Source organism: Heterodontus francisci, chromosome 3, assembly GCF_036365525.1.
Source record: "Heterodontus francisci isolate sHetFra1 chromosome 3, sHetFra1.hap1, whole genome shotgun sequence".
NCBI classification, from domain to species: Eukaryota; Metazoa; Chordata; class Chondrichthyes; order Heterodontiformes; family Heterodontidae; genus Heterodontus; species Heterodontus francisci.
The window spans coordinates 197,810,663-197,823,073 of record NC_090373.1 but is presented as its reverse complement, the minus strand read 5'-3'; the positions used below and the strand labels follow the sequence as shown (position 1 = coordinate 197,823,073).

The 12,411-nt window shown below is 46.9% G+C and overlaps 1 protein-coding gene across 1 annotated transcript; it reads left to right on the top strand.

Annotated features, from left to right (window-relative positions):
• Positions 1 to 10,093: 10,093 nt before the first annotated feature.
• LOC137365956 (cold-inducible RNA-binding protein B-like) lies at positions 10,094 to 11,629 on the top strand. Its single transcript, XM_068028153.1, has one exon. It carries the CDS (start codon positions 10,169 to 10,171, stop codon positions 10,652 to 10,654), a length of 486 nt encoding a protein of 161 aa, XP_067884254.1. The 5' UTR covers positions 10,094 to 10,168; the 3' UTR covers positions 10,655 to 11,629.
• Positions 11,630 to 12,411: the final 782 nt, after the last annotated feature.

Sequence of the window (12,411 nt, the reverse complement as noted above, 5' to 3'; positions counted from 1 at the left end):
TTCCCTTAACAAATCCATGCCGACTATCCCTGATTAATCTGTGCCTTTCTAAATGATCGTTTATCCTATATCTCAGAATTGATTCTAATAATTTGTCCACCACCGTCAGTCTGAATGGCCTATAATTATTTGGCCTATCCCTCGCACCCTTTTTAAACAATCCTCTGATACCTCACCTGTATCTAGTGAGGATTTGAAGATGATCCTCAGAGCAAACGCTATTTCCTCCCTGGCTACCTTTAACAGCCTGGGATACCATCCATTCAGCCCTGGTGATTTATCCACTTTCAAGGATGTCAGACCCTCTAATACCTCCTCTCTCAATATGCTCATCATATCTAATATTTCACACTCCTCCTCTTTAACTACAATGTCTGCATCATCCCTCTCCTTTGTGAAGACAGAGACAAAGTACTCATGAAGAACCCTGCCCACATCTTCTGCATCCACACATAAGTTACCTTGTACATCTCTGATAGGCCCGACCCTTTCCTTAGTTATCCGCTTGCGCTTAATGTACTGATAAAACATCTCTGGGTTTTACATTGATTTTTCCTTTGCTTTCCTAATTTCCTTTTTTACTTCTCCCCTGCAAGTTCTACCCTCCTCTCGGCTTTCTAAAGTATTAAGTTTTTTGTGACTGTCATCAGCTTTTCTTTTTCTGCTTTATCTTACCCTGTATGCTTCTAGATAACCAGGGGGCTCTCGATGTGGCTGTTCCACCCTTTATCTTTGTGGGGACATGCCTACACTGTGCCTGTAAAATCTCGCCTCCCACTGGTTTGCCGCTGACTTTCCTTCAAATAGCTCTATCCAGTTCACTTTCGTCAGATCACCCCTCAGCTTCATAAAATTTGCCTACCCCCAAATTAGAACTTTTACTCCGGTGCTATTCTTGTCCTTTTCCATAATAATGATGAATCTAAATTTATTATGGTCACTATCTCAAAATGGTCACCCATTGCTACTTCATCCACTTGCCCAGTTTCACTTCCCAAGACTAAATCTAGAATGGTGACCCTCTCGTTGGGCTTTATACGTGCTGGCTAAAAAGGTTCTCTTGAATGCAGTTCAAGAACTTTGTGCCCTCTGTTAATGTTTGTATCCCAGTTGATATTAGGGTAGTTGAAATCCCTATTGTTTTTGCACTCAGAAATTTGCCTACATATCTGTTCTCCTATCTCCCTCTCACTATTCGGGGGTCGATAGTACACTCCTAGTAGTGTGGCTGCCCCTTTTTTTTCTGAGCTCAACCCATACGGCTTCATTTGATGATTCATTAAGCATATCATCCCTCCTCACAGCTGTAATTGATTCTTTAACCAATAATGCTACACCACCTTTTTTGAAATCCCCCTCTATCCTGCCTGAAAACTCTATCTTTTTTTCATTCATTCACGGGATGTGGGCGTTGCTGGCCAGGCCAGCATTTATTGCCCACCCCTAATTGCCCTCGAAAAGGTGGTGGTGAGCTGTCTTCTTGAACCGCTGCAGTCCATGTGGGGTAGGTACACCCACAGTGCTGTTTGGAAGGCAGTTCCAGAATTTTGACCCAGCGACAGTGAAGGAACGGCGTTAAAGTTCCAAGTCAGGATGGTGTGTGACTTGGAGGGGAACTTGCAGGTGGTGTTCCCATGCATTTGCTGCCCTTGTCCTTCTAGTTAGTAGAGGTGCGGGTTTGGAAGGTGCTGTCTAAGGAGCCTTGGTGCGTCTTGTAGATGATACACACTGCTGCCACTGTGCGTCAGTGGTGGATGGAGGGAATGTTTGTAGATGGGGTGCCAATCAAGCGGGCTGCTTTGTCCTGGATGGTGTCGAGCTTCTTGAGTGTTGTTGGAGCTGCACCCATCCAGGCAAGTGGAGAGTATTCTACCACACTCCTGACTTGTGCCTTGTAGATGGTGGACAGGCTTTGGGGAGTCAGGAGATGAGTTACTCGCCTCAGGATTCCTAGCCTCTGACCTGCTCTTGTAGCCACGGTATTTATATGACTGCTCCAGTTCAGTTTCTGGTCAATGGTAGCCCCTAGGATGTTGATAGTGGAGGATTCAGCGATGGTAATGCCACTGATGATAAGGGGAGATGGTTAGATTCTCTCTTGTTGGAGATGGTCATTGCCTGGCACTTGTGTGGCACGAATGTTACTTGCCAATTATCAGCCCAAGCCTGTATATTGTCCAAGTCTTGCTGCAATTCTACACGGACTGCTTCAGTATCTGAGGAGACACGAATGGTGCTGAACATTGTGCAATCATCAGCGAACATCCCCACTTCTGACCTTATGATTGAAGGAAGGTCGTTGATGAAGCAGCTGAAGATGGTTGAGAGTAGGCTGATGGCGCGGTAATTGGCCGGGTTGGACTTGTCCTGCTTTTTGTGTATACATTGTTGTGTAGATGCCAGTGTTATAGCTGTACTGGAACAGCTTGGCTAGGGGTGCGGCAAGTTCGGGAGCACAGGTCTATTGTCAGGGCCCATAGCCATTGCAGTATCCAGTGCCTTCAGTCGTTTCTTGATATCACGCGGAGTGAATCGAATTGGCTGAAGTCTCGCATCTGTGATGCTGGGGACTTCAGGAGGAGGCCGAGATGAATCATCAACTCAGCACTTCTGACTGAAGATTGTTGCAAATGCTTCAGCCTTATCTTTCGCACTGATGTGCTGGGCTCCCCCATCATTGAGGATGGGGATATTTGTGGAGCCACCTCCTCCAGTTAGTTGTTTAATTGTCCACCACCATTCATGACTGAATGTGGCAGGACTGCAGAGCTTAGATCTGATCCGTTGGTTATGGGATCGCTTAGCTCTGTCTATCGCATGCTGCTTAACGCAGTTTGGCATGCAGATAGTCCTGGGTTGTAGCTTCACCAGGTTGACACCTCATTTTGAGGCATGCCTGGTGCTGCTCCTGACATGCTCTCCTGCCCTCTTCATTGATCCAGGGTTGGTCTCCTGGCTTGATGGTAATGGTAGAGTGGGGGATATGCCAGGCCATGAGGTTACAGATTGTGGTCGAGTACAATTCTGCTGCTGCTGATGGCCCACAGCGCCTCATGGATGCCCAGTTTTGCATTGCTAGATCTGTTTGAAATCTATCCCATTTAGCACGGTGGTAGTGCCACACAACACGATGGAGGGTATCCTTAATGTGAAGGCGGGACTTCATTTCCACAACGACTGTGCGGTGGACACTCCTACCAACACGGTCATGGACAGATACATCTGCGGCAGGCAGATTGGTGAGGACAAGGTCAAGTATGTTTTCCCCTCTTGTTGGTTCCCTCACCACCTGCCACATATCCAGTCTAGCAGCTATGTCCTTTAGGACTCGGCCAGCTCGGTCAGTAGTGGTGCTACCGAGCCACTCTTGGTGATGGACATTGTAGTCCCCCACCCAGAGTACATTCTGTGCCTCGCCACCCTCAGTGCTTCCTCCAAGTGCTGTTGGACATGGAGGAGTACTGACTCATCAGCTGAGGGAGGGCAATAGGTGGTAATCAGCAGGAGGTTTCCTTGTCCATGTTTGGCCTGATGCCATGAAACTTCATGGGGTCCAGAGTCGATGTTGAGGACTCCCAGGGCAACTCCCTCCCGACTGTATACCACTGTGACACCACCTCTGCTGGGTCTGTCCTGCCGGTGGGACAGGACATACCCGGGGATGGTGATGGCAGTGTCTGGGACATTGTCTGTCAGGTATGATTCCGTGAGTATGACTATGTCAGGCCGTTGCTTGACTAGTCTGTGGGACAGCTCTCCCAACTTTGGCACAAGCCCCCAGATGTTAGTAAGGAGGTCTTTGCAGGGTTGACAGGGCTGGGTTTGCCATTGCCGTTTCCGGTGCCTAGGTTGATGCCGGGTGGTCTGTCCGGTTTCATTCCTTTTTATTGACTTCGTAGCGGTTAGGGACAACTGAGTGGCTTGCTCGGCCATTTCAGAGGGAATTTTAAGAGTCAACCACATTCCTGTGGGTCTGGAGTCACATGTAGGCCAGACCAGGTAAAGACAGCAGATTTCCTTCCCTAAAGGACATCAGTGAACCAGATGGGTTTTTACAACAATCGACACTGGTTTCATGGCCAGCATTAGACTAGCTTTTTAATTCCAGATTTATTAATTGAAATCAAATTCCACCTTCTGCTGTGGTGGGATTTGAACCCATGTCCCCAGTGCAATACCCTGGGTGTCTGGGTTACTACTCCAATGACAATACCACTACGCCACCGCCTCCCCATCCAGGGATGTTAAGCTGCCATTTTTTCCCCTTTTTAAGCCAAGTTTCTATTATTGCAATGATATCATGTGTCTATCTGTGCCCTCAACTCATCGGCTTTATTTGCATTTAAATAAATACCTTTTAACACTGCCAAATTCCTGTGCTAAACACATTTTAACCTTTGCTTCTTCTGTCTTTCAGTCTCTCGCTAATTTTCTGCGTCCCGTTCCCTGTCCTGAATTTGTCCTATCTGAAACTGCCCTTAGGTTCCCATCCCCCTACTAGTCTAGTTTAAACCATCCCCAACAGCACCAACAAACGTGCCTGCAAGGACACTCGTCCCAGTCCTGTTCAGGTGTAGACCGTCTGCCTTGTACTGGTCCCACCTTCCCCAGAACAAGTCCCAATGCTCCAGAAATCTGAAGCCCTCCCTCCTGCACCATCTCTCCAGCCACGCATTCGTCTGGTGTATTCTGTTACTTCTGTACTCACTAGCATGTGGCCTTGGGAGTAATCTGGAGATCACTACCTTTGAGGTCTTGCTTGCTAATCTCTTTCCTAACTCCCTAAACTCAGCCTGCAGGACCTCATCCCTTTTTCTACCTGTATCGTTTGTACCAATGCGGACCATGACCTCTGGCTGTGCAGCCTCGACCTCCAGAATGCTCTGTCTAGCCACTCGGCGATATCCATGGCCCTTGCACCAGGGAGGTAACATACCATCCTGGAATAATATCTGCAACCACAGAAACGCCTAACTATATGTTGGTTCCCCTAACTATAGAATCCCCTACCACGATTGCTCTCCTGTCTTTTCTGCTCCCTCCCTGCACAGCTGAGCCACCCACAATGCTCTGGTCATGACTCTCGCTGCACTCTCCAGAGAATCCCTCTCTTCCATCGGTACTCAGAACTGAATATCGGTTAGAAAGTGGGATGCCCTCTGGGTTCTCTTATAATACCTGCCTTGTCCTTCTTGTCTGTCTGGCAGCCACCCAGACCCCCTCTGCCTGCGCTCTCTTAAGCTGTGGGGTGACTATCTCCTGAAACGTGCTGTCGACGTATCTCTCATCCTCACGAATGCACCTCAGTGACTCCAGCTGCTCTTCGAGGTCCAAGGTTCGGCACTCATGTTTTTGCACATGTAGTTGCCCAGGACATGGACAGGGTCCTGGAGTCCCCACATGGCACAGGATGTGCATTCGACGGGTGTGAGCAGCCCTGCCATGCCTTGAATTATTTGTTTAATGCAAATAATTGGAATTTAAATAAACACAATAAAATGTTTATAAATGAAATGAAGCAATGGGTAACCACCTACCGGTATTTCAGCTTCTACTTAGTAAATAGACTTAAATGTTAGAGAGAAAATAAGCAGAAAAAAGAAAATAAAAAAGAAAATACCCACCAGATACTCACCGACTCGCTCCCTGTGCCTCTCCACTCTCTCTCCCGCTGTTGTAGCTCCTTAGTCTCACCCAGCCAATCACCTACCTGCTTCCTTGTGATGCCCAAAAATAATCTGCCTTACCACTATTACACACCATCCTGACTTGGAACTATATTGCTGGGTCAATTATGTCGCTGGGTCAAAATCCTGGAACTCCCTTCCTAACAGCACTGTTGGTGTAACTACACCCCTAGGACTGCAGCAGTTCAAGATGGCAGCTCACCACCTTCTCAAGGGCAATTCGGGATGGGCAATAAATGCTGCCCGATCCAGTGACGCCCACATCCCATGAATGAGTGGAAAAGAAAAGCTGACCCTTGGAACCCAGCTAACAGTTTACAAGGTAAAAGCAAAATACTGCGGATGCTGACTATCGGAAATAAAAACAGAAAATGCTGGAAACACTCAGCAGGTCTGGCAGCATCTGTGGAGAGAGGAAAAAGAGTTAATGTTTCAGGTCTGTGACCTTTCATCAGAACTGGCAAAGATTAGAAATGTAATAGGTTTTAAGCAAGTGAAACAGGTTGGGAGGGAAGAGAACAAAAGGGAAGGTATGTGATAGGGCAGAGGGCAGGAGGGATTAAATGTCAAAGATGTCATGGGACAAAGGCAAAGGAAGTGCTAATGGTGTGATGAAAGACAAAGCATTAGTCCAGAGAGACTGTTAATGGCAGAATAATGGACAGCTTTCTCCAACAAGCACAAACATGAAAAACCAAGTTTAAGGCAGGCACATGGTTGAAAAATAAAATAAAATAATAATAAAGGCGGCCATTCGTGCTCTGGAATTATTGAACTCAATGTGGAGTCCGGAAGGCTGCAGGGTGCCCAATCGGAAAACAAGGTGGTGTTCCTTGAGCTTGCGTTGATATTCACTGGAACACTGCATCAAACCAAGGACAGAAATGTGGGTTGGAGAGAAGGGTGCTGAATCGAAATGACAAGCAACAGGAAGCTTGGGTTCATGCTTGCGGACTGAGCGGAAGTGTTCCTCAGAGTGGTCACCCAATCTGCATTTGGTCTCCCCAATGTCAAGGCGACTGCATTGCGAGCAGCGAATACAGTATACTAAATTGAAACAAGTGCAAGTAAATTGCTGCTTCACCTGGAAGGAGCGTTTGGGGCCTTGGATGGTGAGGAGTGAGGTGGTAAAAGGACAGGTATTACACCTCCTGCAATTGCATGGGAAGGGGATAAGGTGTCAGGGATAATGGAGGAGTGGACCAAGGTGTCGCAGAGGGAACAATTCTTGCAGAATGCTGACAAGGGAGGGGAAGAGAACATGCGTTTGGTGGTGGCAGGAATGGCGGATGATGATCCTTTGGATGTGTAGGCTGGTGGGGTAGAAAGTGAGGACAAGGGGAAGAAATGCTGTTGTGATTCTGGGAGGGAGGGGAAGGGGTGAGGGCAGATTGCGGGAAATGGGTCGGACACAGTTGAGGATAAAGGAAGACATCAGAAGTGCTGTTGTGGAGACGGAGGAACTGGAAGAATGGAATGGACTCCTTACAGAAAGTGGGGTGTGAGGAAGTGTAGTCAAGGTAGCCGTGGGAGTCGGTGGGCTTATAATGAATGTTAGTGGACAGCCCTATCCCCTGAGATGGAGACAAAGAAATCAAGGAAGGGAACGGAAGTGTCGGAGATGGACCATGGAAAGGTGAGAGAAGGGTGGAAATTGGAAGCAAAGTTGATGAAGGTATCGAGTTCGGGGCGAGAGCAGGAAACAGCTAGTCATCGATGTACCAAAAAAGGAGTTGGGGAAAGGGCCTGAGTAGGATTGGAACAGGGAATGTTCGACATACCCCACAAAAAGACAGGCATAACTAGGGCCCATGCGAGTACCCATAGCAACACCTTTTATTTGAAGGACGTGCGTGGAGTTGAAGGAGAAGTTGTTCAATGTAAGAATGGGGCGGCACAGTGGCGCAGTGGTTAGCACTGCAGCCTCACAGCTCCAGCGACCCGGGTTCAATTCTGGGTACTGCCTGTGTGGAGTTTGCAAGTTCTCCCTGTGTCTGCGTGGGTTTCCTCCGGGTGCTCCGGTTTCCTCCCACATGCCAAAGACTTGCAGGTTGATAGGTTAATTGGCCATTATAAATTGTCCCTAGTATAGGTAGATGGGAGGGACAGGTGGGAATGTGGTAGGGATATGGAATTAGTGTAGGATTAGTATAAGTGGGTGGTTGATGGTCGGCACAGACTCGGTGGGCCGAAGGGCCTGTTTCAGTGCTGTATCTCTAAACTAAACAAGTTCAGCCAGGCAGAGGAGGTTGGTGGAGGATGAGGACCGTCCTCAATCTGCAAGGCACAAGTTAGGAGTGTGATGGAATACTCGCCACTTGCCTGCTCCAACAACACTCAAGAAGCTCGACACCATCCCACTTGATTGGCACCCCATCCACCACCCTCAACATTCACTCTCTCCACCACTGACACACAGCAGCAGATGCATGTAGTCTACACGGACTTCAGCAAGGCTTTTGGTAAGGTTCCGCATGGGAGATTGTCAAGAAGGTAAAAGCCCATGGGATCCAGGGAAATTTGGCAAATTGGATCCAAAATTGGCTTAGTGGAAGGAGGCAGAGAGTGATGGTCAAGGGTTGTTTCTGCGATTGGAGGCCTATGACCAGTGGTGTACCACAGGGATCGGTGCTGCAGTGTACGTTAATGATTTAGACATGAATATAAGAGGTATGATCAGTAAGTTCACAGATGACACAAACATTGGTGATGTCCTAAATGAAGAGGAAAGCCTTAGATTACAGGATGATATAGATGGGCTGGTGAGATGGGCAGAGCAGTTGCAAATGGAATTTAATCCTGAGAAGTGTGAAGTGATGTATTCTGGGAGGACTAACAAGGCAAGGGAATATACAATGGATGGTAGGACCCTAGGAAGTACAGAGGGATCTTGGTGTACAGGTCCATAGATCACTGAAGGCAGCAGCACAGGTAGATAAGGCGGTTAGGAAGGCATAGGGGATACTTGCCTTCACTAGCCAAGACATAGAATATAAGAGCAGGGAGGTTATGATGGAGCTGTATAAAAGGCTAGTTAGGCCACAGCTGGAGTACTGTGTACAGTTCTGGCCACCACACTATAGGAAGGATGTGATCGCACTAGAGAGGGTGCAAAGCAGATTCACCAGGATGTTGCCTGGGCTGCAGCATTTCTGCTATGAAGAGAGTCTGGATAGGCTAGAGTTGTTTTCCTTTGAGCAGAGAAGGCTGAGGGGGGACCTGATTGAGATATACAAAATTATGAGGGGCGTAGATAGGGTAAATAGGAAGAAATTTTTTCCCTTAGCGGAGGGGTCAATAACCAGGGAGCATAGATTTAAGGAAAAGGGCAGGAGGTTTAGAGGGGATTTGAGGAAAAATGTTTTCACCCAGAGGGTGGTTGGAATCTGGAACACACTGCCTGAAGGGGTCGTAGAGGCAGGAACCCTCACAACATTTAAGAAGTATTTAGATGAGCAATTGAAACGCCATAGCATAAAAGGCTACGGGTCAAGTGCTGGAAAATGGGATCCGGATAGATAGGCTTGATGGCCGGCACAGACACGGAGGGCCAAAGGCCTGTTTCTGTGCTGTATAGCACTATGACTCTATGAGATGCACTGCAGGAACTCATCAAGGCTCCTTCGACAGCACCATTCAAACCCGCGACCTCTACCACCTAGAAGGACGAGGGCAGCAGATGCATGGGAACACCACCACCTGCAAGTTCTGCTCCAAGCCACACACCAGCCTGACTTGGAACTCGATTGCCATTCCTTTGCTGTCACTGGGTCAAAATCCTGGAACTCCCTTCTGAACAGCACTGTGGGTGCTGTTGGTAAATGTCGACTATCACACATGGGAGTCACGATCTGGCAAAAGAGGGAAATGGCCATACTGGTAGACTGGTGTGCACTACCACGATGGCCAGTTGCCACAGCAGCTTGCCAACTAGCACCAACATCAAAAACAACTCAACTTACCAACGGGCACCGATGTCAAAAACAACTCAAGAGCATCACTTGGCAGCTCCACTTATGCAGACTCTGCCTCTCAAGATTTTGCCTTCACAGCCATCAGTAAAAGTTCACCAAGACACACCTCCTAAATGGATTGTTTGCAGCATGTCCATCAGCTTTCGGTGATGGAAGGATGCCAACCACTGTATAATATGGTGTCGTGGCTGTCAAACACCTATTCAAATCACTTCACTTTTCCCAGTTCTTGACTGGCTGCACTGGAGTCTCAAATGAATTATTTTCCCCTTAAAACCTTTGCTGTTTGACCTGCAATGGTCACTGTTTTTACTCTTCTGCAGCTGCTTCAAGGAAACTTGCCCAGGCACAGAACGAGTCAAAAGAATAACACGGCCATCTTTAGGTGTAGCAATTCAAGTGAGGTAATATCCGCTCTGTGCTTCCTCTTTGTCTGCTTGTGTGGAGTGATCGGCGCCATTTTGAGCTCCTGCTTTACCGAGTTAAGTGCGCACCAACCTCGCTAACATGTCTGAAGAAGGAAAGTTATTCGTTGGCGGCCTGAACTTCGACACAGACGAGCAGTCCCTGGAAGAGGTATTTTCCAAGTACGGGCAGATCTCCGAGGTGCGAGTGATTAAGGACAGGGACCGCATGACGTCCCGCGGTTTCGGCTTTATCACTTTCGAGAACCCGGAGGACGCCAGTGACGCGATGAAGGCGATGAACGGAAAATCCATCGACGGGCGGCAGATCCGTGTGGGCCCCGCCGAGAAAAAGGGAGGCGGACGTGGGTATGGCGGAGGCGGAGGCCGAGGCGGCGGCTACAACAGCCGCAAGAGAGGCGGCGGCGGCTACTGGGATAGCGACAGGAGCGGCGGTTACAGCAGTACAGGCCGGTACGATGCGGGAGAGCGCGACAACTACTCGGGTGGGTACAAGAGCCAGGGCGGATACTACGGAGGCAACAGCGGTTCTAGTTATGGAGGCCACTCTTACAGGGACTATGACTGATCCAATCTAGAGAACCATTTCTGCCAGATTCAGGATCAAACTCCCGCCTTGTTAATAAAACGGCTCTTGGAACCGCAGAAAACAGTATCTGATGAATTTGATTTGCCTGTTATGTTAAAATGCTAGAAAACCATTTTCACCTTTGTCATGATTAATCTTGTTACCTGTTGTTTAGTCTGGAGTACTGCCTTATTTTGGGCTTTGAACCTCATACCATGTTTTCTATAATTTTTTTAAAAATAAGACCTTTGGTCATTTGAACATTATATTGGCGATTTTAAATCGCCACTGAGTCTCATTCCGTCAGCTCCTTCTGGAATTTGTCGAAATCGTTTTGCTTTCTGGTGAGATTTTTCCACAATTCCATGCGGCGCAAAGAATGAAAGAGCGCGGAAAAGCACTTGACTCCCACTGTCTGGCCGATCCTTACATATCTTTGGAAACCCCGACTGCCATTCTTAAGATGACTGGTCTCCGAGAATACGATCGTTCGAGTTATTTTTCTTTCAATCGATCGATTTTCGTTGAATTCGGTGTTTCTACTTGTTGACTCAATTAACAGTATAAGAATTGAACATTTTTTTAAAACGATCAAACGTCATGCTTTGTGGTTCTAAATGAATTTAAATATCTTCATTTGGACAAGTGACATGGACCCTGTAGAAAACGTTATTTTTGGGGAGACCTTGAGTCTGATGTTGCCAGCAACGTGCCCGAGTGGTGCACCATTTTCCTTGCCACTGAAACGTGATGAGGGATCCACCTGCACAGCAGCGTTTTCATGTAGCTTGTCACAAGACTCTGGAATCAACCTGATCGTGGTCTTTTGTTTTAAAACTCAATTATTGAAAACTGTATATTAATTAAAAAGTCAATTGTCATTTGTTGTACTTTCATCAGCTGGCACGTTGCCACTTGGGAGACAAATTTTTGCCAGTGGATGTATCTGAATAAAATGCAGCTTCAGGAACTCTAGTGACTTGTCTTTGTTATAAATCATTCAAAATCCCTGCAAGGTGATGAATCCGAAGATGATTCTTTTATTTCAAACTTGCCTCCTATCATCATTATTTGATTTCTCTTATGTAAATGCTGAAGATTTCAAGGTGCTACTCAAGAAAACTGCAAGGACTAAGGTAAACTATTAAATAAACTTATTTCATATCCTGTTTAAAATGATCTCATCTGTCCAGACACACAATCTAACACTGCATTATTAGTTCCTATTGTGAAATGTTTTAACAAAATCAATATTTTTATAACAAGTAGAATTTGAGAGTGCTTTTTGAAGAAAGACCTTTTAAATTTTTGATGTCTCCAGTTCTTCCCAAAGCTATTTACTCCTCACTTGTGCTGTCCATTGGATGGCTTCCATTGTCTCATTTGACTGACTTTGTTCATGTGTGAGCAATGTGTTGGCAAGATATTTGACTTTTGTGATTATTTCACGCCAAACTGACATCCATTTGCAAAGTAGTTGTAGCTGGTTACAAATCGGGAGAAAACTTTCACCAGCCTCCCATCTTCCACCCTCTGTAAAGCAGCTCATTCAAAACTGTACTACCCATATCCTAATGCATCTAGTTCTGTTTCCCCATCGTCAGGCAAACCCCACCTGCTAAGACTGAGGCAGACGTTATTTCGCCACAAGAACATTAAAACTTTTAAAAATTGCAATCTCTTGACTGCAAGGATATTTGCATAGTACCAGACAATGTGGTAACAAAGGGAGCCAATCCCTGGTCCTCCAATGCAAC